The sequence below is a fragment of the Ciconia boyciana genome, chromosome 12, assembly GCF_034638445.1.
Source record: "Ciconia boyciana chromosome 12, ASM3463844v1, whole genome shotgun sequence".
NCBI lineage: Eukaryota > Metazoa > Chordata > Aves > Ciconiiformes > Ciconiidae > Ciconia > Ciconia boyciana.
Window position 1 is genome coordinate 7837535 of NC_132945.1, and position 24201 is coordinate 7861735.

Sequence of the window (24201 nt, forward strand, 5' to 3'; positions counted from 1 at the left end):
GTTTTAAATGCTGTCCTTCAGCCCTGGGCAGCTGGATCTTGGCTTTTTGCTCTGCTTGGTGACTGCGAAGGAAGTAACATGGGGTTTTATTAATCTGAACTCTCCAGGTGTTATTTTGCTGCTGTAGAAGCCTGGTTGCTTGTCCTGGGGGGGCTCTTGCAAGTGGGGCAGTGAGGGGGTCTCTGGAGGCTTTTTAACTGAATTTTTGGTTTCTGCTGCTACCCTTTTTTTTAAATCTTTTAGATTGTGCGAATGGTGAAGAACACAAAAGGGAGCCCGATAACGCTCTCCATAGGGGATGGTGCAAATGACGTTAGTATGATTTTGGAAGCACATGTTGGAATAGGTAAGAGTCCTGGTAACACCCATCTGACACCCCAAGACCTGTCTGCTGTTGCTGGGGTTCACTGTTGAGGCACAGTTGGTATTTCTGATTGCATATTACTAAATTGATCCCACTGAAAAACATGGAAAGTCTGCTGTTGCTTTCTTTGGAGCCAGGGTTTGACCCTAGATAAATGGTTGGGATCATCATACGCTGCTCACCTTTGATAGTACCGCTCTTTATCGGTGATAAACTGCAGACTGTGTTCAAAAACTCTATGGCCAAATTCAAGGTGGCAAAGGTTGCTTGCTGGTCAGAAAAAAAGGGCACAAGTAGCAAACTGATGGGTGATTACTGGCAGTTGTTGCAAAGGCAGTGCAACAAAAATATCAGACTTTATTAGGGCTGACTGGTCGCAGCTGCTAGTAACTCAACACGGGGGGACCCGCACGTGTTTCCCGAGGGCTGATGCTCAGTTATGTTGTCTGCCCTGCCCATATAACTGACATCAGGCTGGAAACTCCTCCTTTCTGCAGATTGGTGTCAGAGATACAGGAAATACTGGAGATTTTTTTTAATACCACTGGAGAAGGGTCGATGGAAGAGAAAGGGCAGCCTCTTTATCTGGGGCTGTCGGAAATGCCACAGTGCCCTCTAATGAATGGGGCCCCAGTGCAGTTCGTTTGGATGTGGCTTTTGAGTGAACAAAACTGTCTGTCTTGAGCTCAGCTCTGCAGGGATGTCTCGGGAGGCTGAGTGTCTGCAATGAAATAACTAGGCTGTGTTTAGATGCGGGCAGGCCCGTGGGGAAACCAATTCCTTATCTTTTATCACGTTTGCTTAGATACTCTTCACCACACTCTCTTACGGAGGAACTCAGACAGCAACCTAAATATAGCTTAAAAACTCCAGAGGCAGGTCTGACTGTTGTGGAGCCAAAACCACGCCGAGTCTTGCAGCACGTTAGTGTTTTGTTCTCCTGGGACACTCAAGAGGGAAATACGGCCTTTGTCATGCCTGAGACACTGAGTGATGTGAACAAACCTTAGTGGGTAGCGTTGGTCCAGATTCCAGCCCCTTAGAGATTAACCCCTTGCCATGCTTCTGTCTGCAGGTATAAAAGGCAAAGAAGGACGGCAGGCTTCCAGAAACAGCGACTACGCTGTGCCAAAGTTCAAACATTTAAGAAAATTGCTACTAGCACATGGGCATTTATATTATGTGAGAATAGCACACCTTGTACAGTATTTCTTCTATAAGGTAGGGATGTGTGCACAGCTTATTTCTTTGTTTATACTATGGGGCTTTTTGACAATAGAAAAAAACAGTAAACAGGAAAAAATGTATAGGTTATTCTGTAGCTCTGTTTTCCTTCCCTAGAACAGGCTGTGTCTCTGCCATGTGCCTGTCAATTGAGAACAGTGCTTACAGGGGAATGTGAGCGTGACTTTCTTCCAGTGTCTTCTGCAGATACTAAGAGCTCATTGGATTAGTTTTGTGCTTGGTAGAAAACAATACCCTAACTTGTCTGGTATTGTAATAACAGACACTAATATCTGATAACAGGAAAAATTACTTGGATTTAGATTCAGAAGTCAAGCGCTTCCTTGCTAACCATTTTTCTTTTGTTTCCCTAGAACCTTTGCTTCATTTTACCGCAGTTTTTATATCAGTTCTTCTGTGGATTCTCACAGCAGGTAACTTCCAGTAATGTGTCTATAAAGCCAGGATAAAAAGCAAGTGGCACAGTGAGGCTTCCTAGCAGAGACTTGGCTTTTGGCGTCCTGTCCCTTCCTCACCTCGCTTTAGAGGACAGTAGGAACTGACCTCGTTGCTGAGGACTGTATCTGGAGCATAATATTTTTGAGACCCATAACTGAAAAGGAAGAAATCTGCTTTCTTTCCTTTCCCATCCACCGCCCATAAACACAAATGGACACCTTCCTAAAATAACGAGAGAGGGGTTTAGCTGGTTTGTCAGCACTTGATTTTGCTACTTCTCCTTCTCTTAAGAGAAAAAGTTTTCAAAGACTTCCTGATCTTTTCTCCTCTGCTGCGTTTCCCTGCTTTAAAGGTGTCTCTCAAAAGGAAGAGCAGTTTGTTCTTTTATGACAGCCTTTAAAAAAAAGACACATGATGAGTGTTATCAGAGACTTGCTTAGTCCAAGTGAGCGTCAGAAGGACGGGTCCATGTGGCGGGTGGGCTCACGTGCTTGGAGACAAGAGCTTTGGCTTTTGTGTCAGCTTATGGGCTTTTGTGTCTATTTGGGCTCAAAAGTAACGGTAAGGAAGAGTAAATGATAGGAGATCATTCTCTGCTTGTCTCAGCAGAACCACTTGCCTTTTTTTTAAAAAAAAAAAAAAAAAGGAGAGGCCATAGTTCCTCTAAAACAGTCTAGTCTTTAGAGAGTCACAGGAGATATCAAGTGTATTAATAGAAACAGCAGCACAAAAGCAGCTATAGAAAAGCTGTGATAAGGGCTGTTTAATCACGTTTTTCTGGAGAATGAGCTGGAGATGAGACCAGCCAGTTACAAAACTTCCCAGCGGTGGGAGCGGGGTCCCGGCCACACAGCCTGCAAGGTGCCTTGGACCCCCGGCATTGCACGGAGCGTGACCCGTATCAAATGAAACTGTCCTATGTGGCTATGACAAAGGGATGAATCTGTAGGGTATATATGGAGGCAAGGGCTGGAAACTTTTACTCTGTTTGTGGGGAGACTTTTAAAGTGGAATTTCTGTCTCATTTTACCCATTCTTCCTCCTTTAAGCCGCTGTATGATGCTGCTTACCTTACCATGTACAACATCTGCTTCACATCACTACCTATCCTGGCGTACAGCCTCCTGGAGCAGCATATCAACATCGACACGCTGACCTCAGATCCGCAGCTGTATATGTAAGTAGCACTGACCTGGGTAAGCCTCCGCACAACTTGGTTATCCATGGTTTAAGTTTTGTTGATGCAGGAGCGTAAGCAAGTGTCCCTGTCCCGTGTCGGTGGTGGGGTCACCATGAAATGCAGACAAGGCTGTTTCTGTCCCTGCTGCTGCTGCATTAGAGCTGAGCAATGTCCTATTTACTGCCTATTTCTACATATTTATTCTCTCTAACGGTATCTGGTCTAGCAAATTGCACTGCTGTGTCTCTCTAAAAAAAAAAATAAGCTATAGGTGGAATTCTTCATCCGTAGGAAAAATCAAGCTGCGACTGTGGCCAGACCATTCATTCACGTTAGCTTTGAGCCAGGCAGCATGAGCCAAGCACATGATAGAGCGTGTAATGGATGGAGGGGAGATCTAGCTTTCAGGAGAAAAACAGATCCATTCATTTTCTGAAAGATGAATGTTCCTGAAGCCCAGCTCAGGCAGGTAGTTTATCAGCTGGTCCAAGTGGATATCCTCCCCCAGGCTTCCCCTCCACAGGCCAAATCCCCATATCAGACACTATTACCGGGGAACTCTGCTCCACGTGCTTGGAGTTTTCTGCTGTGTTGCCCATGTTAAGAGGAGTTTGCCCAGTTTAAGAGGAGACTGCCTTTCTCTGCTTTGCTGGTTTCTCTCTCTCCTTCTTTGGTTGCAACTGAGGGGGGCTCCAACCTCCCACGGAAACAGAGATGCTTCCCATCTTCCCCCCACCCCTGCCTACGCACACATGCTTGGGTGCAGCCCTTCAGCAAGGACTAAGGAAGATGCTTTTCTGAGGAAGCCTCTGTTCATGCATGGCTGTTGCTAATTCCCTTGCCTGGCAGTAAGCTCAGAGCCGAGCTCACCCCTGTGGAGAGAGGCCAGGTCAGGGCTGCTCTGGCCAGTGACCTGTGCAAGCCCTGTCACCATCATACGATGCTCCTCAGCCATGGCGGAGCTGTGTGTGGCAAACCATGCTCGAGCCAAGAGTGATGCCTTTGCAGGGACAGCAAAGGGAATTAGCAGGTACCTGAAGATATTGCATGAAAGTTGCTTTAGGTATAGAAAAATCAGCAAATGCAATAAGGGTGGTAAGACTAGGAAGGGGGCTTGGGTGCTTTTGAAATCAGTACTCAGGTCCGTGATTGATTAGACTTCTGTGTTCCCCACTCGTATGGCAAAATGCCACCGTATGTATTTTTAAATAAATTGGTAATTGAATATTGTGTGGCATAGACCAATAAGAGCAGGCCTCTGTGCATTCGTCCGGTGGGCTGTCTGATCTCTGGGGTCTGTCCATAGAGGGGAAAACCGATTAATTGTGCAGGCAGATAGCTTTAGTTTGAATATTCATGACTGCATGTGCTGCTGAATGCAGAACGACTGCTGTGCCTCTGCTGTATGAAGTGCTGAGTTGCTGCAGTGCAGATCTCTAGTCTGAGGCACTGTAAAAAGCCTGTTTATGATGAGTGCTGCAGGACATAAATGTGAATGCAAAACAGAGCTCCCAGTGAGGAAGTTGGTTGTATTTTCTCTCCTTGCAGTAAAACCCACTTACAGCCTGGTTTATCTGTGCTCCTTACTCATACCCACATTGCAGTGTGTTAGAGCACCGCCACTGCAACATTGTGCATAGGATTCAGTAGGATTTTGGTTTAGAACCTGCAATTATAGGAGCCCAGCACCACACCGGTTTGCAAGGTGCATCTTGCTGAAAATGGATGTATTGCTTTAATAGTTAAGAAAAATGAGAGAAGAATGGGGATTTTTTATTTTGCCATAAGCATGCTTTTATCCCTCATCAATCTTCAAATTCTAAAGAAACTAATCTGAAAAGATAATGATGCAGGAGACTTTTTTTTAATTCCCTGCTGCCCTGACAGCCATTCTCCTCTCCCCGGGCTTTGCCTGCAGTCTGTGCAGAGCTCTGCCCATAGCGCATCCGTTTGCTGCTGCTGCCTCCGTGCCAGATCTCATCCTATATTCAGCCAAGAGCCTCCCGCTACAACCCCCGTGTTAAAAACACCCACCATACGATTCAGGAGGTTATTTTCAGCCTGTGCAGAAAAACACCGCTTCCAGAAACGGGACTCACAGAGCTTTGCTCAGCGAGGGAGTTTGTGCATTCAGCAAAAAGGGGGGAACGTGCCACAGATTCACTGCATCCCGTATGGCTGCTCTTTGGCATTGCCCTGGCTTTAAAATTCAGTAGTTAATGTCAGATAGCGTGGGCAGCGCAGGGGCTGTGGGAGAGGCTCAGGACAGCATTACAGCTGTTTGCTTTGGGCTGGCTTGGATTTTAATCCAAGTTACCTAGAGGAAAAGGACAAAACGAATTAGTGTGCTGAACCTCTTATGATCTCTCATGACCAGCAGCTGCATATGGCAAATGTTGTTTGTCCTGTGCGCCGGCAGGTATTTGTGTTTTAACTCCTTGTCTCCCACAGCAAGGGCTTGCTCCAAAGCCCGCTGATCACCTGGCTGCAAGGGGCTTTGCAGCACATCCTGAACGTGACGGTGATGTTCTTGTTACTCCGTCTCTTGGCAGGAAGGTTTCAGACAATGCAATGCTGCAGTGGAAGCCGTTCCTGTACTGGACCTTTCTGGGCGCCTTTGAAGGACTCGTGTTTTTCTTCGGGGTTTATTTCCTTTTTCAAAACTCATCATTGGAAGATAACGGAAAGGTAACACCACTGAAAAAAGAAAGAGAAAGATGAGTGTTTCTTTTGTGCACTGCCTCTTTTATATGCCTGGCAGGGAATATCTACACGCTTAATCTGTGCGGTGTGTCTTGAGTCTTGTCCGACAGTGTAGCCTTGCTTATGGTGGGATTTTTGCAGCAAATGCTTGAAACGAAACATTTTCCAAATTACCATGGAAACAGGGCAGAGCTGGTTATACTCACTAGGTAAAATAACTAGTCTTACACGCAGCTTTATTCCAACCTGGCAAGCTTTGCACAGCACTCTTCTGCATGGTCCCAGGCGTTGGCCCAGGGCAGGAGCAGTGTCCGTCCTTCCCACCAGTGTGCCGCGTGAAATTCGGCACGCATTCGGCTGGTGAGGAGCGACTGAATTACCCCACCTCAATCAGATGCTGCTTGTCAGCACCTGATGTGTACCACCACATGGTACAGGTCTGCTTGGGTGCTGCACCTGCTCCGGAGCATGATTTCAGCCGCGCTCCTCCCTTTGCAATGGGGCAAGGCTGGTGCTGGGGTTTTGCTACCGTTTCGAAGCCAGCACAAGTTAGCACCGCTGTCAGAACGAGCAGGCTGTTCTCCCTGCTGTCTGCTTGCTCGTGCCTCTTGTGTCGGGACAAGTGCTTGCATTGCCACGTGAGCAAGGTGTGGGAGCTGCTGTGTGTTAACTTGCACAGAAGAGGGGGTGAAAAAAAAGATTGATTTTTTTTCCTTTTTTTTTTTTCCCCCCCCTCTTTTTTCTGGTTAACTGAGTACAGAGCAAAGTGTTAGTGCAGTGCTGCTGCCACGCGTGGTGGCCTGGGCTGTCTCAGGACCCTTTCCCCAAGGCGGTATGCAGCGTGGTATGAGATCTTGGCTGATGGAAAACTTCTTTACACCATCACTTGTGACCCTTGAAAATACCTTAGCTTTTTTTAGCGGCTAACACTTGGAGAAAAGCTGGTGAAATTTATGTATATGCATACGTTGCATCAATGCCAACATTTATGGTCCCAGCTGTAAGTAGTCAAGCCCCTTTATTGTAGATTCAGTGCTCTTCTGTATTTATAGCCGTTCTGGTTGTATTTGAATAAAACACGAAGCACTGATATGTTTTGCAAATACCTTGAGAGGTCAAGTCTATGTGGCACTAAAATAAGCTCTGTGGTTATGTCCTGTTTTGTAAACACTTATGCCTGTAAGAACTGCTACCAGCAATTGTTCATGATATCCATGTATGTTTGATTGACTCCTTTTTCGCTCCTATTGACTTTGATTTTTTTGCATTTTTTGAAAACTTTTACATTTCACTTTCTGTTTTAATGTATGCATTCAGATCTTGACAGCCTTTGGTAAGCATCCCTCCCATTCATTGCCATCATTTGGATTTATATACAGTATCTGCTTTTCTTTGTTGTGCGTAGTCACTAGCATCTGCAAACCAAACCAGATGGAAAAATACCCATTGGTGCATTCTGCAAATGGGACTAAAGCGAGACGATGAGCAGAGGTGTTGCGAGAAAGCAGAAACTGAGTAAATTACCAAGAAATCATGAAATACAGGTGGTCCAATGACTTGTACCCTCGATCAACATTGCTGTTAGTAGGAGGTTGTACCTGTCACCGTCCCAACTCTGGGTCACCTGTCTGCGTGGCACTGCATGGCACAGGGTAGCGTAGCGGGCAGTGAGTTGCGCGGGGCGCCCGGTGCCTCTCCGAGCATCAGTCCCCCGTAGCAGTTGCTCCATCCTGTCCTTCCCCTCCGGTCCCTGCTTGCACCCCTGTCCTCATCGTCGTTTCTGTGCCTCTCCAAGGAGATGGACCGAGACGCCTGTGGCAATGTAACGTATTTTTCAGGTTTTTGGGAATTGGACCTTTGGGACGATTGTTTTCACCGTGCTGGTGTTCACCGTCACTCTGAAGGTTAGCCTCTCCCTTCCTTTTTCAGTCACTTATTTTTGCAATCATTTGCCAATGCACACGTATGCGCTGTAAAATCATGGAGTGAATGTGTTGAAGGTGAAGTTTCTATGAATATGTTTCCCACTGCACTTAAATCTCCTCTTATTCCGTAGAGGCAGAACTTGCTTATTGACTGCTGTGCTTTGTGTAGTCTGTGGTCTGTATTCCTGGGCTGCGCTGGTCTATAAGTGTTTACGTTTTGACTAAATTATTTTCCTATTTTGTGCCCTCTTCTGAGGACTCCAGTTGGTTACGGTTGACTTTCCCCCACACCTTCACCCCTTGGCATTCAGTTCCAGCAAGAGGAGAGGAGCAATAGAGAACTTGGGTTTGTCCACCTTGTTTCAGACACCGCTAAGCACTGGAGGGATCACAAAAGCACATCTGTCAAATAATAATTGCAAATCTGCTTTGTTTCACGGAGCTTTCCAGAACAAACAGTTTGCATAAGACCTTACAAAAGGTCTTTTATATTTGGTTCAGGACAGCAGGTGGTGGCAGGAGGCAATTACAGTCCCTGTAACCTTTAGACATTTCTTTCCTGTAGCATCAGAAGTTGCATCAAATTTATTCTAGTAAAAAGTGCCGGTGACAATTAGAAACTTGCTGTTTCCCTGTTGACATTGTGCCAATCTGTAGATACTGAAAATATTTTCCCTGGTGCACATATACAGAGGGGCAGCTGTTTGGAGAATCTTCAACCTTATTGTGAAAGCAGTCTGAAATTTCATATAAATACAGTCAAATACACTCTGCATCTAATTCCTGTTCTGTCTCTTTATTCACACAGCTAGCGTTAGATACCCGATTCTGGACGTGGATGAACCACTTTGTGATTTGGGGTTCCCTTGCCTTCTATGTGTTTTTCTCGTTCTTTTGGGGAGGAGTCATTTGGCAAGTATCTTTTCTTCTTTCCATGGTGCTTTCTTAGGGGAATGCCCAGTGCTGGCTTTGCGGGGGATGTGGTGGCAGCACCCCTCATTTGGGCTGTCCAGAGATTTACGAGTGGCAAAGTGTGTGCAACCATGCTCCTTTCTCTGCCGGGGAGGGAAGGGATGATATCTCCATCCGATGCCTTCTAAAACGCCGGTGCTGGAAGAGGGCTGTTGCATGATGAGGTGTGTTCGAGGTCTGTCAGCCTACCGAAGGGATAGCCTGAAAGCAGATAACGCCCTGGTCGCCATCCAGGTGCTCGGCTGTGGCAAGAGGTGGTTTGCTTTTCTTCCCGCGGGGTCATTTCTGGTGCTGAGGCCCCTGTCTTCATTGGGAGGTTCTGGCGTAAATATTTCAGGATCTGTTTGTGCATGTGGATGGGAAAGAAAGGAAAAATTGATGGTGGAAAGAAACCCAGTGATATGGAAGGAGAGAAAAGATGAGGCAGATGCAGAGCAAGAGGACCTGGCATTCTGGGGCAGCTTAAGGGGAAGAAATAAGCAGGAGAAAGCACAGATCCTGCTGCTGAAATCCTGGGTCTGAGTAGGAGAAGAAATTCTCATTGATTTGAGTGCAACCAGGATTTTAGACTTAATGTCTTGCAAAAGCAGGCAAGCAACAGTATGTTACAAATACTATTAGTTTTCTATTTCCTGTGCTGGAGTAGATGTTCATGTTGACATTCACAGTAGACAGCATCTCCCGTTTTACACCTTTGCTTTCCCAGGGGCTAGTGCCCTGGGTTATTGGCTAGATCCTTCACCCAGCAGCCTGCTAATAAAGATGTGGAACTGATTTAAATATTTTAATTGAGGGTCATGGGCTTTGTTTAACTCTTCAGCATTCCTAACCAACAGATTCAGATCTGCGATCTAGCCAGATCTCTATGCTGAAATGTGTGAGTTTTCTACTGGTGTGTTTAACTTGCATAGCTCAATATTTTTGAGTTAATGCTAAGCAACGACTGCTTTGGGATCCTTGTCATCAGTTGTTTGTGAGACATTTTTCACAAGCATCCATCGGTTCCCCTCCATCGTCAAGGGAGGGACGAAGAGGCAAATAACCTATTGGGACCAAGAGTCTCTGGATTTCCACGATCAAAAGCAAACCAGAAGCTTATAGCAAAGTCCAAAGCTGAAATAAAATTATCTGGTTTTTTATAAGGTGAGTAATTTATCTTTCAGTGATAGTAGCAAAATTCAAACCCCTCCCCACCCCGAAATGAAACCGATGTGGAAGATGCAAAATACATCATGTAAGGTGACAGGGCAGTCCTCCAGAACTAGCACAGCTGAAGGCAGGAGATGCGTTGGGAGAAGGATGGACAGTGTGTTTCTGTGCAGGCTGTATCCATCTGCATCTGAAAGGGAGGCATTACTGCTAATAGTTTGATCTGAATCTGCCTTTGATTCTGATCTTCTTGTGAGATTTGTGTTAACCAGAAGTTATTTGTATCCTTTCTTTTTCAGGCCTTTCTTGAAGCAGCAAAGAATGTATTTTGTATTTGCTCATATGCTGACTTCCGTTTCCACGTGGCTGGCAATAATTCTCCTGATCTTTATCAGCCTTTTCCCAGAAATTCTTCTAATAGTTTTAAAAAATATAAAGGAGAAAAATCATCAGGTAAGGAACAAGATGATGTGTCACATGGTATTTTTAGGAAGACCTCTCTTACTCTTAAGCACCAGGTGAACCTATAACAGTACTGTGTACCACTCACACATCGAGGAAGGCTTTCTAGAGTCTCATCTTGCTCTTTCACATGCCAGAAATGTCAAGAAGCTCATCTAAAAATACTGCCTAGATCTATAGCAAGGAGAGCCTCGACCCGTGCCTTTCCTTAGTTGCCTTCACTGGATGGAAACCTGCCATCTCCTATAAAAGTACAGTAACCCTTTTCCAACCTGAACTGATCATCAAACCCACCATATTGTGTCCTGCAAAAAAGCTACTTGTTTTTCTGTCAAAGAACACACCCACGATGTCAAAGAACACACTCTCAGGTGCCGGTGCAGGGGGAAAAGAGTCACGTCTTGTCACATCTGCCCACTCCCCTTAATAACCGAGGGCTCGTACCGTGGCGTTAGCCTGCGGTGTCTAGCTCTCCTCCAAAGCGGTCTGGTTCCTTAGCAGCTTTCCGACACTGCTGAGGAGGAGGGCTCGTTTTAGATGTGTAAACCATCTCCTACAAGTTTTCTTCGTGCCTCCTGCAAATGGTGAACGCCGGCACTGCCGGGCTCACGACTCGCACTGTGCCGAGACCACCGCTGCCCCTCGCTCTCTGCTTGCCCAGAGGTGCCGGCCGTCCCCGCAGCGCCATCCCCCCCGGGCAGCCCCTGCTCACCCCGGCCCTGCCTCCGCTGCTCCCCGTGCCTCCACTCCCTCCCGCAGCCCCTCTCTTTTCCTCTGCAACATCAGCAAGTCCGGCCTCGGGTCAGCACGCGGCATATTGCCAGCCAGCCCTGGCCTCTTGCCATCGGGTCTGCATGTCCTTAGGCAGTGGTCGGGCACAGCTGAAGGGACACGGGCCAGCACTGCTGGTGCGGGGTCGCCCCCCCACTGACACCCAGCAGATGCCGGCAGCGTGCGTTTGGCCGCGGTGGGTCCCCAGCAGGTGGCCGGAGCCAGCCATGGTTCTGCCCGGTGGCACGGCTGCAGGATTTGGCCGGTGCAGAGGTAGCAGCCTGCAGAGGTGGCTTGTGCCCTGCCAACCGTGCCCTGGACCAGCACCGTGGCACCGGCAGACCGGTGGCCAGCTGTGTGTGGCCAGGAAACCATGGGATGACCTTCCAAATACTGAGGTTCAAAATAGGCTTCTCTCCTTGAAGCTGTTATATCCTGTGAGGTTTCAGTGCACTTTCCTTGCCTGGGATAACTTGTTATCTTTGGTCCTTATTTAAAAATTCTGATTATCCAATGAAGTAGTAAAGGTTTTCCTCTCCCATAACATTTGAAGTACAAGTTTGGCACAGTATCGGTGAAGTGCAAGACAAAAAAAACCACCCCAAACCATTAAAGTTGAAAGCAATAGAGATGGTAAAGGAAGTATGGTTGAATTCTTTGAGGCTCCATGTAATTTCTTCCAATTCAGTATGATTTAATAGTTTCTAGCTTGATGCCCGTAGTGAATAGGCTGGGAGTGAGTTGCTTTCAGCTGCGGACATAGGACAGTTCAAGGACAGTGACCTGGAAGGGTGACCGGGGGGTTACCAAGCCCCAGCTCAACTCACTGAGAGGTGACCCATTTTTGCCTTCAGCTGATGGCCAGAAGATCCGTTCCCTCATGTAATACTTGCTTTCAAGAGTGCTTTATATGTGTTAAAAAAAGGCTTTTGTGAAATCATTTAGCAAAGTAAGTGTCAACTAAAGTCTCTTTATATGTGCATACCAAACTAAACACAAGCTGAGCCATATTTAAATGTACATTGTGAGTAAGAGCTTTATAAAATGCCTGAAGCAGATACCAGCTCTAGATGATGGTGTCAGCAGCCAGACACTGAAGTCAGTCACCTAATTTTTAAAGGTATCTCAGACCAGGTAGATAATTTCAAATCAAGACCCTTTTTGAGAATCCTGACCTTAATATTGGAAAAAAAGGAACATCAGCTTCCCAAGGGAAGCATTAAATGAAAATCAAGATTAGGGATGTTATTTAGGTGCCTGAACCCCTAAATTGGCAGCTGAGAGTCCCTCTGGAAGGGGAGGATGGACTGAGGCCAGGTTGATGGGTGTTTGCCCTTGACCTCAATGAGACTGGGTTTCACCCTGAGTTCCCTATAACACAACGCATCAGCTCTGCTCAGTCTTTATTCAGTTTTCTGCGTGGAAATGTTTTGGTTTGTTTTTTGGTTGTGTTTTTTTTTTTTAACTGCAAGGCGCATTTGTGCTTTCCTTGGTTTCTGCCTTTCTCTTTCTTGTACTGCAATTTTCTGTCTTTTGTGCTGTTGTGAACTAGGTAACGAAGCACCTTCCTTCCTCAGGAACATCCACTATCTTCATGCTTTCTCAAACTTCCAGCAATCACAGCTTTTCTTGGAGTGAATAAGGTGATTTTCTTTCTGAGTCACTATGTGTTGCTTGCTCTACTGCTTTTTTCCTCCTTCTAACGCCTAACTCCTGAAAACCCACATATAGATTTGCTCACCCAGCGAAACCCTGCTTTTCCCCCTCCTTTTGCTTTAATTTAAATCTTTTGCTTAAATATTTCGTCTCTCTCTTCCCCTTTGGTCTCCTGCTGCACCTCAGGTGGGTGAGCTGGTCATGCTCGGGATGTCCGAGTGAGGTGGACGTGGCCAACACTGGTTACACTCTCCTTCCCCACTGCGGTTTTGTGTGTTTGTGGACTAGATGCAAACTTCTCTAAAGCGTGGGACAAAGTGGACTCGATTTTGATCATCCTCTGGATGACTTAGCAAACAGCTCAGGCTTGTTTGATCTAGGAGGAGCTCCCCAAGTGCCCATCTCGCCCAGCCCATCCCACTCGTTAGTGCTACCGTTGTTCTTTGTACAAGCGACTAAGCCCCTGCACTCAGCCCTCGCAACAAGGGATAGTCTCGGACTTGCTGACCATGGGGATGGTGGGGCTTCCCCACAGCAAAGTGCCTTGATTACATGTCCCTAGCGTTTGGTTTCACCGCAGATCTCCAGTTATGTGGAGATCAAGGATGGTTTCTTCCTCCCTTGAAAGTACCTGTAGCGTAAACCTCCAAGCCTGAAGTTAACCATTTCAGGAAGCAGGGCTGGCTTCTGAATGCCCCCCGTGCCTCTTGCGCTGCAGACCCAGCCAGTATTCATCGCTGTGGTACGTAGGGAGCGTGTATTGCTGCATCCCTTACGACGTGACTTAGCTGTAAAAAGGTGTGTGTGGGTGTCTTATGTTGTTCGACCATTAGGCAGGGGCAAGTGTTGCGTGTGCTGTAAGTCTTTTTGCCTCGCTGTTGCAGAGCAGCAGGAAGGCACCTGATTCATTGTCGGCCAGACCTTCTGTCAGACCACTTCTTTTAAGAACGTTCTCAGATGAGTCTAATGTGTTGTAACAGGTACCCTGTCCGAAGGAGTTGGGACGGTTTTAAAAGGCATTGATTAACCAAATATAACCCCCCAAATCAATTAAACTATGGTTCTCATAATCCTCTTGACTATTGGTGTGGGGCACCTGTCCTTGTGGAATGGAGATGCAATGCTTGGGATGCATTTTAATTTGAGGATGTTGTCCTATCCAGCCTTTTCAGAATCCCATATGTGCACAGATCTTCTCAAACTGAAATATTTTGCAGCTTAAACCGAAATATTTCACAATATGTAAACAAATCTTTCAATATAACTGATATTTTAGTCTAATATTAACAATTTAGTCTGAGAATACAGTCAATGAATTGTGCTAACAGTGCTTATAAAAGCCAACTCTGATGTATTTACAGTGAAGTATTCAAATCTCAGCTATTAAAATGATTCCAGTATTGCATCTGAATTGTACCAAAATTCCTTTTTCTAGGGTGCATGCTGTTCTGTCAGATAGAAATAAGTAAGTTTTAATTCATCTGCATAGATTGAAACTAAACGTGTACTCGTCTATGTATGTCAACATGTGGTACAGCAGGCATGTCTCTGTGTCTGTATGTGTATGTACACACACAGAGGGCATCCTAGTACAAGTTTACATGATTTTAAGCATCATAGTAAGCCTATAGCAGAATAAAAAAGTAAAAGTGCCTAATTGAATTCACAATTTTGCTTTTAGGTGAGATGTCGTATAGCTGTGCGGTGTCCGCTGCAAGCATAAAACTGCAAATTTTCTGCAAACCTCTCCTACCTTTGTACCCACACCCGCTTCTAAAGAAATCAGTTTAATCGGAATGGCAGGTCCAACAGCCAGGCTTGCCAGAGCTCCAAATGTATCTGGCATAAATCTGGGTTTCTGCTTGCCCGGGCGTTGCCGTGAGCCGAGCGGCCATTCCTTCCCCGCAGACGTTAGGTGGTGCTCTCCACTACCGTATACTGGTGCAGACTGGTGCAGGAGGCGGCTGGACTGGGGCAGAATGGGAGCCGCAGGGGACAGCGAGGCAGATGCCACTTTTGGACTTTATACAGCATTTTGCAGACTGCGCAAATTGATTTACCATCCTGTTTGGTTGTGAATGAAATTTGGCACTTTTATCATGGTCTCATCATTCTTCTCCTATAAAATTGGAAGTATTTTTTCTAAAAATAACACGGGAAAAGGTTTATGAGTTTGGGAATGTAACAATTGCAATACATGTGTGTTTTCCTTCTGATTTTTGCAGACTGGCCCCTTTGATCTGCCTATGTTAGTCTCATACAAACGTATAGAGAATGGTTATGTGAAGACCGAAGATGCTGTTACTAATTTAGCAGAAAGATATCCTCTCAGGATACTTTAAAGTGCTCCATACAAACACTGCATATTGTCATGCTGTAGGAAAAAACCATAGTTTTAACCTGACAGTTCTCTTTAATATTACCAAGTACGGTAAGCAGCCATGCTGATAAAGCAGTAGCCAGGGCACTGGCCCCACGGTACCCGTTTGTCTTTGGTCTTGTGGCTTTCCCACCCCGCCAAAAACCAGTTCTGCCAAATTCTACGTCATTGGAGGCTGAGAAAGCATCTTTAGAAATTCACCCAAAACAGCATGCATCGAAGTGCAAGAGAGCAATGCCAGCCCCATTTCACACGGGGGCTTCCTCTGCCTGCTGCAGATCTGTCCGAGAGCAGCAGAGAGCTGCTGAAGTCTCTTGCTCTGCCTGACCAAAGAAGTAGCACAGACTTTAAACCCAGTAACAGCCACCTCCGGCTCCCCGAAGGCGCCGGGGAAAGCCTGCTCCTCTCGCGCAGAAGCTGGATGCAGCCCTGCCAGCACGTTGCCTGGTGCTGGGGCTGCGACCCCTCGGCGGGGGGCTGCCCCTCCCAGCGATGGATTGCCAGATGCACACGGCAGAAATACTTGAAAACTCGGGAGAAATCTTCGCCGATGGTGCAAAGCGTTCAGTCGCCTATCGCTGCTCTGGGTACGGCTGGGAGCGGTCTGCGGCCCGTACGCAGCGGTGGTATCCGTGCGGAGACCCACGGTGCTGGGAAGCGCCTGAGCATCCTCCCACGGCCAGTATGCTGATGGGTTTATTCCTGACGGAGGGTGAAGAAAAAGGTCATTTTTCCTTTGTGTCGTGGCTGTTCGTGATGGAAGGAAGCTTTCGTGGGGAGGAAAGAATCTCAAAAGTTGGGCTGTGCCAGACTTCCAGCCATTTTGCTCGGGCTGCTGTGGTTGTGCTTGCGTTACTGCACTGTGCAGTTGCTTCAACACTTTAAAGGCCTGAGTGACAGTGCGGTCCTTGGCTCATCCCAGGGACACGGGCTGTGCCTGCAAACCTGCAGGCCTATAAAACTGCATCTTGAGTTATTTGCACTAAGAAAAAAGAAGCCGGTTTAAAAATAAAAGGAGTACATGAACCTGATTTCATTTTACAATTTATTTGGTTTTTAAATTGGCATGTTCTTTTTAAATCTACCTGTACCATGGTTGTGGGAACTTTTCTGTTTAGGTTGTGCACAGCAGAGGTGAGATGTCTGATGCTCGATTTTTTTTTTTTTTTTTAATTATTATTATTTTTATTCTCTGATACTTTGTATGTGGAAAAAGCAGCGCTTTTTTGTTACGTTAACTGATAAGCAGTGACGGAGCACCCTGTGTGCCACGGCCGTTTGGTGTGAAGGTCCCCCCTCGTGCTGACTGCCCCTGGCCCTGCGCTCTGCAGAGCGATGCAGAGGAACTACTGTGAGAAGCGTTCGAGTCTCATTTCAGAAGTGACGAGCTCTACGCTGGGGCTGGGTTTGGCTCCTGCTCTCTCAGGCTTTGTGTCACTTACATGCAAAGAAACAAGAGTTTGGGACTAGATGGAACATTCCCTTCATGAGATTTTGCTGAACCGCGGACTATTAATTTTCAGAAGAATCGAGTCTTGCTCTCCGGCTGCCACCACTGAGGTCCATCTTTGACTCTGGTGGAAGCAGGATGCGGATCAGCTGCAGGCAAATTCTGGCGTGCATCATAAGGACTTTGCAAGGGGCCTTACCTGAGTGAGGAAGGTGTGCGCACGGTCCCTGTGGCTGGTGGCTGCTCTTATATCACCCAGCATGGGAGGGGACGTATGGACAGGACCACTGTATTATACACGCTGCACTGGCCTCAATGCAAGTGGTGTTCGTTAGCACCATGTTACCAACGGCGGCTCGACTCCTTGCTGCATGCAAGTAAGGAGCTGCACTTCCAGCATGTGTCCCATGGGCAAACCTTTTTTTTTTTCTTCTCTTTTTCCTTTTCCTAGCTCATTTCATGGACCTAGAATTCAACTTGCAGACCTTGTCCCATTCTCAACTTTTCTTGCTAAAATGTGGTGCCTACAGATCAAGTATGCGATGAATACAATGAAGATATGCTCTATATGCCAAATCTAACCTTTCTCCTTAAATATACAGTTGCTGACTTGTGTTTACATAACCTTTAAAATGCGGGCGCTGAAACGCCTAATTCCTGTGAAAATTCCTGATTCAAAACCATTCCAAGCCCGAATGGTCCCAAGCCTGACATCTTGCTTCTCGGTTTGTTTTGTGTCATACTCTACTCCTAGGGTCAAAGTCTGTTCCCATGAAAATCAGCTGGAGTTTTGCTGGTGACGTTAGTGGGAACAGAGCAAAGCTTGCCATGTATTTGCAATGTGTGAACTGTCCGAATAAAGCCACTTAAACGGGCTCATTTCTGCAGCCTGTTTTAAGACGGAGCCTTCTGGGAACCACATCTTTTCTCTTCCCAAGTGTCCTGTCTCAGGATGGAGCAAGCCATTGCAATAGCTGTATGTTCAAACCCAAGGCACATCTGCTGACAGTCGGATTGGAATTAACGTGAAATGTCTTGAATAGCAGCTCTTTTGGGAAAATGCAGGTTTTCTTGGGCTTGGATCTTCAGCTAGTGCACCGGTGTAGTGCTGGGGATGCCAGGACAGCCAGGCTGCCCTGGACCTGCAGAAGGGCTGATCCTTGTCGTTCAGCAACGGCAGAAGTGAAATTCCTGTTGCTGTGGATGACTTGTGAAATCAGGGGAAACAGGAGACCCTTTTTGGGGTTAGAGAAGGGAAGAAAAAGTGGTGATAGTACCTGTAAGGTATAAGCCAGCAGGGTGCTGAAGTGGCAGTAATCCGACAGTGATGCTGTGATTGTTGTTCATGTACCATAATACACGCTGGACTGTTGCAGTGCTCATTAGTGAGCTAACAGGTCAGTACAGGCTTATCGGTGGAAAAACTTGAAGGGAAAAAAGGCTGGGGTTTTTTCATAATAATTCATTGAAGTTTAATCACTGGCTAGTGACATTGAAAGATAAGAAAAGTAATTAAGACTCCCTCTAAAACTGTTATGTGATAACGGAGGAACTTGGTGTAGTCATAGCTACTTCTCAAAAACTAATCCTAATCGTTATGAGAATATTACAAATGACTTGGAATTGCATAAAAGCTTAAAATTGAATTTGTATACACACAGTTGAGAAACTTACCTAATACTGCACCGTTTATCCAATTCCCAGCTATGGATTTTTTTTTTTAAACCGTGTAGTATGTAGAAAGTGTAAATTATATACAGGCAATGAGAAGATACATTTTCAGCTTCTTGCAAAAAAAAAAAAAAAAAGGACTGCAACGTTACATTTTTTCACTTAAATGCAATTTTATACATTTATGTTGCTTTATATAAAGGAAATTGAATGTGAATGTTACCTTTTATGAATGCAACTTGCTCTTTTTTCATTACAGAAACTTTTGTTTGAAGTAATCAATAAACTTTGGTATGTTGTTCTGATTAATAGATACTTGTTGTCTGTCTTGTCTCCTTGGATGCTCCGAGGCAATAGTTCATAACGTGGGCTTTTACAAGGCAGTACGAGGGGGACCATCGGCATTTTCACTGGGGCGTAGATAATGCCCGCAAAGCCATACTCGGTTCCCTGATGCGGAGCAGCATTTGCCTAAGGAAACACTGGTTTCTTATATTTTTTTTACCTTTTCCAGCAAGGTATTAGCAATTCTGCTGGTAACAGCTGCTGCACGTAGCTGGCCTATATGCTCTAAACCAATTTTCCTGAAAAATAATGTCAGATTAAGAAAGTAAGTCCTGTGAAATAAGTGAATAAATTGATATAACTTTTTAGAAGTGTTGAACTCGGAGCTTTAGCTGACATTTAGGAATTGGGTGTAAAAAAAAAAATTTAAAAAAATGCAGGTCCATGTGCCCGACTTCCGTATGTGCCTGGAGACTTTTTCTTAATGTTGTGCATTGGTTCTGTGTGTCGTGGCTCCCTGTAATAAATAAGTATGTTTTAGTTCAAAGCATGCAAATGAGGATTATTCTGTGGTTTGTAAAGTGCCTGGAGCTGGTGAAGTCCGGACCAGATATTTGCATTGATGAAATTCCAACAACACAACGAAACTATTAAAGCAAGACTCACAGTGTTTGTATAATATACAAGAAAAATATATGGACTTAATTTTTTTTTTTTTTCTAGGACATGGGTCTGGTTCAAACCAAAATGTTTGTAATGAAAAACTGACAGTTTGAAAAATTCTGTTTTGGCTGCTTTGATTTCTTCAGCTCCCATCAGCCACCGGAGGACAGATGGCTGTGCTATTTAAAACAAACTATAACCTTTAAGAAGCAGCTTGTACTATTGGAAACCAGATACACGCATTGAAAATTTTAATAGCCTGAGTGAGTGATAGTGAAAATCATCTGAAGAGCTGGAAAGGGTTTTACTCTGAGCTGGCTACCCAGGCTGACGGGACAAAAGTAGTAAATGTAGGCGATGGGAGATGGCCGTGTGTCACGAGGGATTTCAGAAAGCACCAAATTAGCATTTAAAATGCCCATGTACCCCTTCATGTTAAAAAGCAGAAGCGGTGTCATTTTGTAAGGTGATTTTTAACAAGGACGGCAATTTTTTTAAAGGTCAGGCTGTTGGCGTGAGGGCTCTTGGCACGCGGAGGGGCCGCGGTGTCCCCGTCCCTCCCTGTTCTCCTGCAGCCGTTGCAGAAGGAGATGCATCCGCAGCGTCCTTGCTGCTGGGGTTGGGGTTGAGCTTAAATCTTCACATGTCTGGGGATAACCTGCTAAGCTGGAAAATACACTGTGGCCTGGAGAAAGGGCGTGCGTGCACCTGCATGCGTGTTTCCTTCCAAAACCAGGGTTTGTAACAATAAATAAGGCAGGTCTGACTGACGCAGAGAAAAAGTGAGAGTGGGCGAGCGGAGTGGAGTCCTTTCTCTTTTTCACATTGATATAGCAGGTGATGATCAGTGCAGCACAGGCTGAACTGGCTTCAGTGCGGCCAGGATTTCTGCTGGGCTGTGAAGATTCTGCTCCTCCAGGAAGGAGCCTGCAAAGAGCCCGTGCCGGACGGTACCCCGGGATCGGGGGTGATGCTGCCTCATGCACATGAAATCCTCCTAAAATCCCTGTTTTTGAAAACCAACCAGAGCTGAATTACTCTTCTGCACAAGTACTTTGATGTCACTAGGCTTATTCCAGAGGTGAGCAATTCGCTCCAATATCAGTTTGCCTCCAAACTACGTTTAGCCAGCTCTGTTTTTCCAGTTCCCAGCACCACCCTAAAAAAAATTAAAGCCCTTCCGTCCCGTTTTGCCCATTGGAGTTTGGACATGAAAGACCAAGCAGCTGCTCCCCATCGCAGCTGGGGCTCAGGGGCTAAGCAGGGGGCACGGAGCAGATGTGCAGGTGAGGAGAGGATCAGTGGAGGAATTCCCTGTGAAAGCTGATGGGGATAATGTGATGGAATGGGGCAAAGGTGTTTGCAGCAGCCTTCCAGGTGGTGTAGCAGGAAAAATGGGATTTGGGCAAGCCAGGGAAAAACATTGCAACAGTTCAGCCCTGGAGTGATGAGAGCGGGGCTGTATCTTGGAGAAATTATCGGGCACCTGCAGGACTGTGTGTGAGGGCTGGGACAGAGGGCTGCACTGAGGGTGACAAGTTAAATTACCCTGTTTAACCAGAAACTCTTTTCCCCGGCAACTGTCAGAGGAAGGGTGTTTCTGAAGGAGAGACTAGGAGACAGGATGGACTGAGCTGATGGTGACAGGTGGGCCATTTATCAAGATGCTTTCAGAAGTCTCTAACGGAGCGGCATCTCCAGCGATGCGGTGGGGCTGGAGCAGCTGTAGCTAGACTCACTGCTCGGCCCTTGCTTTCTGCACAGTCCCACGATGAAGTATGAAAGCAGCAGCTTCTGGAAGTTGCAGAAATGAAACCTATGTTTTCTCCAAATTATAACAAAAATATATGCTGGGGAGAAATAGGTGATATAATTATTCAGATCAGTCTCAAAAGGTGATAGCATCACTGTGAGGCCTCAGATGTCTGTGGTTGCCTAAAATGGACCATTCCTGTTTGAATAAACAGGTATTTTTGAAGGGTGATTTCTAAAATCCAAATAATGGCACCAGTCCCAACAAAAACTTCTAGCCTTTACCTGAAAAAAAAGAAAAAATAGAAAGAGGGTTTTGAATTTTGTTTGAGGGTTTTTTTTCAGTCTCTGATCTGGAATTATTGAAATTAGTAGGAATTCTCCTTACACCTTCTCCCTAAGATTTAAGGATAAGGAATTGCACCCACATGAAATAAAACTCTGCAAACAGAGGTGCTGCAGGTGCTGGCAAGATTTCCCCCAGCTCTCTGAAAGGGCTCTTTGCTTTCACACACAGACGTGTATGTGCCACTCTCAGAGCGCTGAACATTGTTATGGGGCCTGGGTGGGAAATCCCAGAAAAGGAAATACCCGTGTTTCTGGCTGTCATTGTTTCCTTTTTATCCGTCTCCTTGTTCCCCCTGTCTCAGCTTATTGTTCCTTGGGCAGGCAGAGAGTAGCGCTTGTCTCTGGAGGAGACGGACATGCCAAGTAGCTTCTGCCAGCGTAAAATACGAGCGGCTGGACGGTGCCTCTGCTGAATACATTGCTGGAATAGCTGGGCATTTATCGTGAAATGCCTGAAAGGAGGGGCTGTGAGCAGCCAGGTTTCCAAAACCAGAATCTTTGTGGCCATACAGGCTTGTAAGGGAACAACGGTAAGGAAAAGCTGTGACTGATTATCCTTCAGTTTGAGCAAACGCAGCTTTTCCATGCTGAGGTCTGGCTGATGTTGTCCTGTGCCAGCTGAATTGGCCGGAGCAGGTACAGCCCTGGGACGAGCAGCATTCCCGCCAGCATCTGCCGCCGTGCTCCAGCCTCGCCCACCTGGGCCTCGGGTAGAGTGCGTCGGCTGCAAAGACCTGATCCAGATCCAGTCTTAGTCATTTTGTCTTCTGTTCGGAGAGGAAGAAATTGATTGATTGCCAAACCTTAGGGATAACATAGCTGTATCTTCTACCGGCTAGCTTTATTTTTTCCGAAGCCGGTGTTAAAGTGGGTATGTACTGCTCAGTGGTGGTGAGTCCCGGTTACAGCAGGGCATCCCCTGCACAGCGCTAGGACAAAAAAGAGACTTTCAGCGCTTGGATGGGGCTCATTTCTGCACGAGCTGTTGCACTTTAGGGAAAATAGCGTTCGCACGATAAGAATACGGAAGGAACGCGGTATGGCTGTCTTCCCATGCTTGTAGCCTTGCATATGGCTAGTTTATACCACATTTTACTGCTGTGCACCTGAGCTGGATTTTTTGATGAGTAACTGCACACGAGCTCTCCCTGTCACACAGGACGTGCTTTATGACCAGACAGAAAATCGTGTATTCAAACTGTTAAGTTAGTGAGGATCTGCTGTGTTACGAACAAGGAGCACTGACTGAACGGGTAGTTTTTCCTTGAAAAATTCTGTGTCAGTGTAAGACGGGACACGGTCTGCCAAGAGAAGGTGTTTTTCATACTATCGTCGTTAGACCTTGCGTCCTAAATTAATAGCCCTGACTGCTGAAGTGTTGGAAAAAGGCTGCTATTATAGTAAGGAGCATAATTAAAAGGTCGTTTTGGAAAAACAGGACCATCCACTTCTCTGCGCTGCCTTCCTGGGCAGCTCAGGCTCCTGTTGAGAATGAGCTGGCATCGTTTGAACCTCAGCATCGGGGAAACTGAAGCTGACGGGTCAGGCTGGCGGTGTGCTCAGGGCTCTGGCCAGCTTTGGCTATAGCATGGCTTACTGTAGTTCTCATATATTGGTCAAGGAATTTGCTAGAATGCTGCTTGCAGAGGGTGAAAACACTTTTCTGTTTTCTTCTTAGGGACGTGCTATAGGCACTAAGGCAGGGAGCGGCTCTGGCTGCGGGGCGGTGTGCCGGGGGACACTGGGGAGTAGGAGTAAATGTAAAAAAAATGAAACAAAAAAGGGGAAAGGGGGGGAGGAAAAGGGGGAAAGAAAGGAAAGAAGGCAAAGACCCGGGGGCGCTCGGCGGGCAGCGGGCGCCCGCCGGGGCGGCGCGGGGGGCGGGCGGGGGCGGTCGGAGGCGGCTGCCGCGGCCGCCCGCTTCCCCCGGCCCCGCCTCGGCGGCCGCGCGGGCCCGGGGCGGCGGCGGCGGAGCGGTGCCGGCGGCGGAGCGCTGCCGCGGGGCATGGCCCTGGCCCCGGCCCCGGCCCCGGCCCCGGCCGCGGCCCCGGCCGGGCCCCCCGCCGGGGGGCACCTCGGCGGGGGAGATGGAGCGGTACTACTGCCTGCTGCGGGCCGCCGCGCTGCTGGAGGCCGCCGCCGCCGGTGAGTCCCGGCGGCTGCCGGACCCCGCGGGGCCGGTGCGGGCGTCCCGGGGGGCCGGGGCGGCGGGGGGGCCGGGGACCCCGCCGGTCGGGCGGGGATGGCGAAGGGCTTCCCCTGGACCTCCCTCTCCGGAGCGAGGAGCCTGCCTCCCCGCTCGCCTCCGTAGTCCCGGCGGTGTCCGCCCGGCCGGGGTGCCGCAGCCCAGCGCCGGGGCGGAGGGAGCCCACAGGTGCCCGGCTCCTCGCCGGCCGACAGCCGGGTGTGAGTGGCGGCGGCGGGGTCGGGCTGCAAAGGCAGGGCGGGCGAGTGTGTTGGTAGTCGAGCCCGTCTGCCTGGGAAGCCTCCGGGAGGGCTCGTTGCACGAGGGTTGGTGAGGACGCCGGGTGTTATTTCTTTTGATGGATTGCGTGATCGGTGTAGAATGGCCTCGTTTTTTAAGGAGAAGCTGTTTCACAGGGTGCTGCTGACATGTCCTTCTTGTTACTGGAATGCATTGCTCGAAATGTGCCCGAAGAGAGGAGGTGGTTTTCGGTGAGCAGAAGGATGTTTGCCAGTGCTAGTCCCCTTCCCAGACTCCCCATGGCCAAAACTAAAGAAGTCTTCCCTGGGAAGCTGCATCTTAGCCTGATGCCTATGGTGTGC

The 24201-nt window shown here is 47.3% G+C and overlaps 2 protein-coding genes across 7 annotated transcripts in view; both read left to right on the forward strand.

The window, feature by feature from the left end:
* Positions 1-18667, forward strand: part of ATP11C (ATPase phospholipid transporting 11C (ATP11C blood group)) — a 58890-nt gene extending 40223 nt beyond the window's left edge. The window contains exons 21-30 of one of the 5 annotated variants that reach the window (XM_072877501.1): positions 244-346; positions 1440-1585; positions 1963-2022; positions 3097-3224; positions 5780-5915; positions 7769-7834; positions 8664-8767; positions 10276-10429; positions 12762-12852; positions 14547-18667. In XM_072877501.1, coding sequence (XP_072733602.1) covers positions 244-346; positions 1440-1585; positions 1963-2022; positions 3097-3224; positions 5780-5915; positions 7769-7834; positions 8664-8767; positions 10276-10429; positions 12762-12851 — 987 coding nt within the window. In that variant the 3' untranslated portion in view covers position 12852; positions 14547-18667. The remainder of the gene's footprint in view (positions 1-243; positions 347-1439; positions 1586-1962; positions 2023-3096; positions 3225-5779; positions 5916-7768; positions 7835-8663; positions 8768-10275; positions 10430-12761; positions 12853-14546) is intronic. The other 4 variants (XM_072877502.1, XM_072877504.1, XM_072877500.1 and 1 more) reach the window with 4 other exon arrangements.
* Positions 18668-23430: 4763 nt separating this feature from the next.
* The window catches only part of MCF2 (MCF.2 cell line derived transforming sequence), a 60151-nt gene continuing 59380 nt past the window's right edge, over positions 23431-24201 (forward strand). Inside the window, exon 1 of one of the 2 annotated variants that reach the window (XR_012044751.1) lies at positions 23431-23559. Coding sequence is in view for 1 of the 2 variants with exons in the window: in XM_072877054.1 (XP_072733155.1) it covers positions 23502-23559 (58 nt within the window). In the remaining variant the exon portion in view is untranslated. The remainder of the gene's footprint in view (positions 23560-24201) is intronic. The other variant, XM_072877054.1, reaches the window with a different exon arrangement.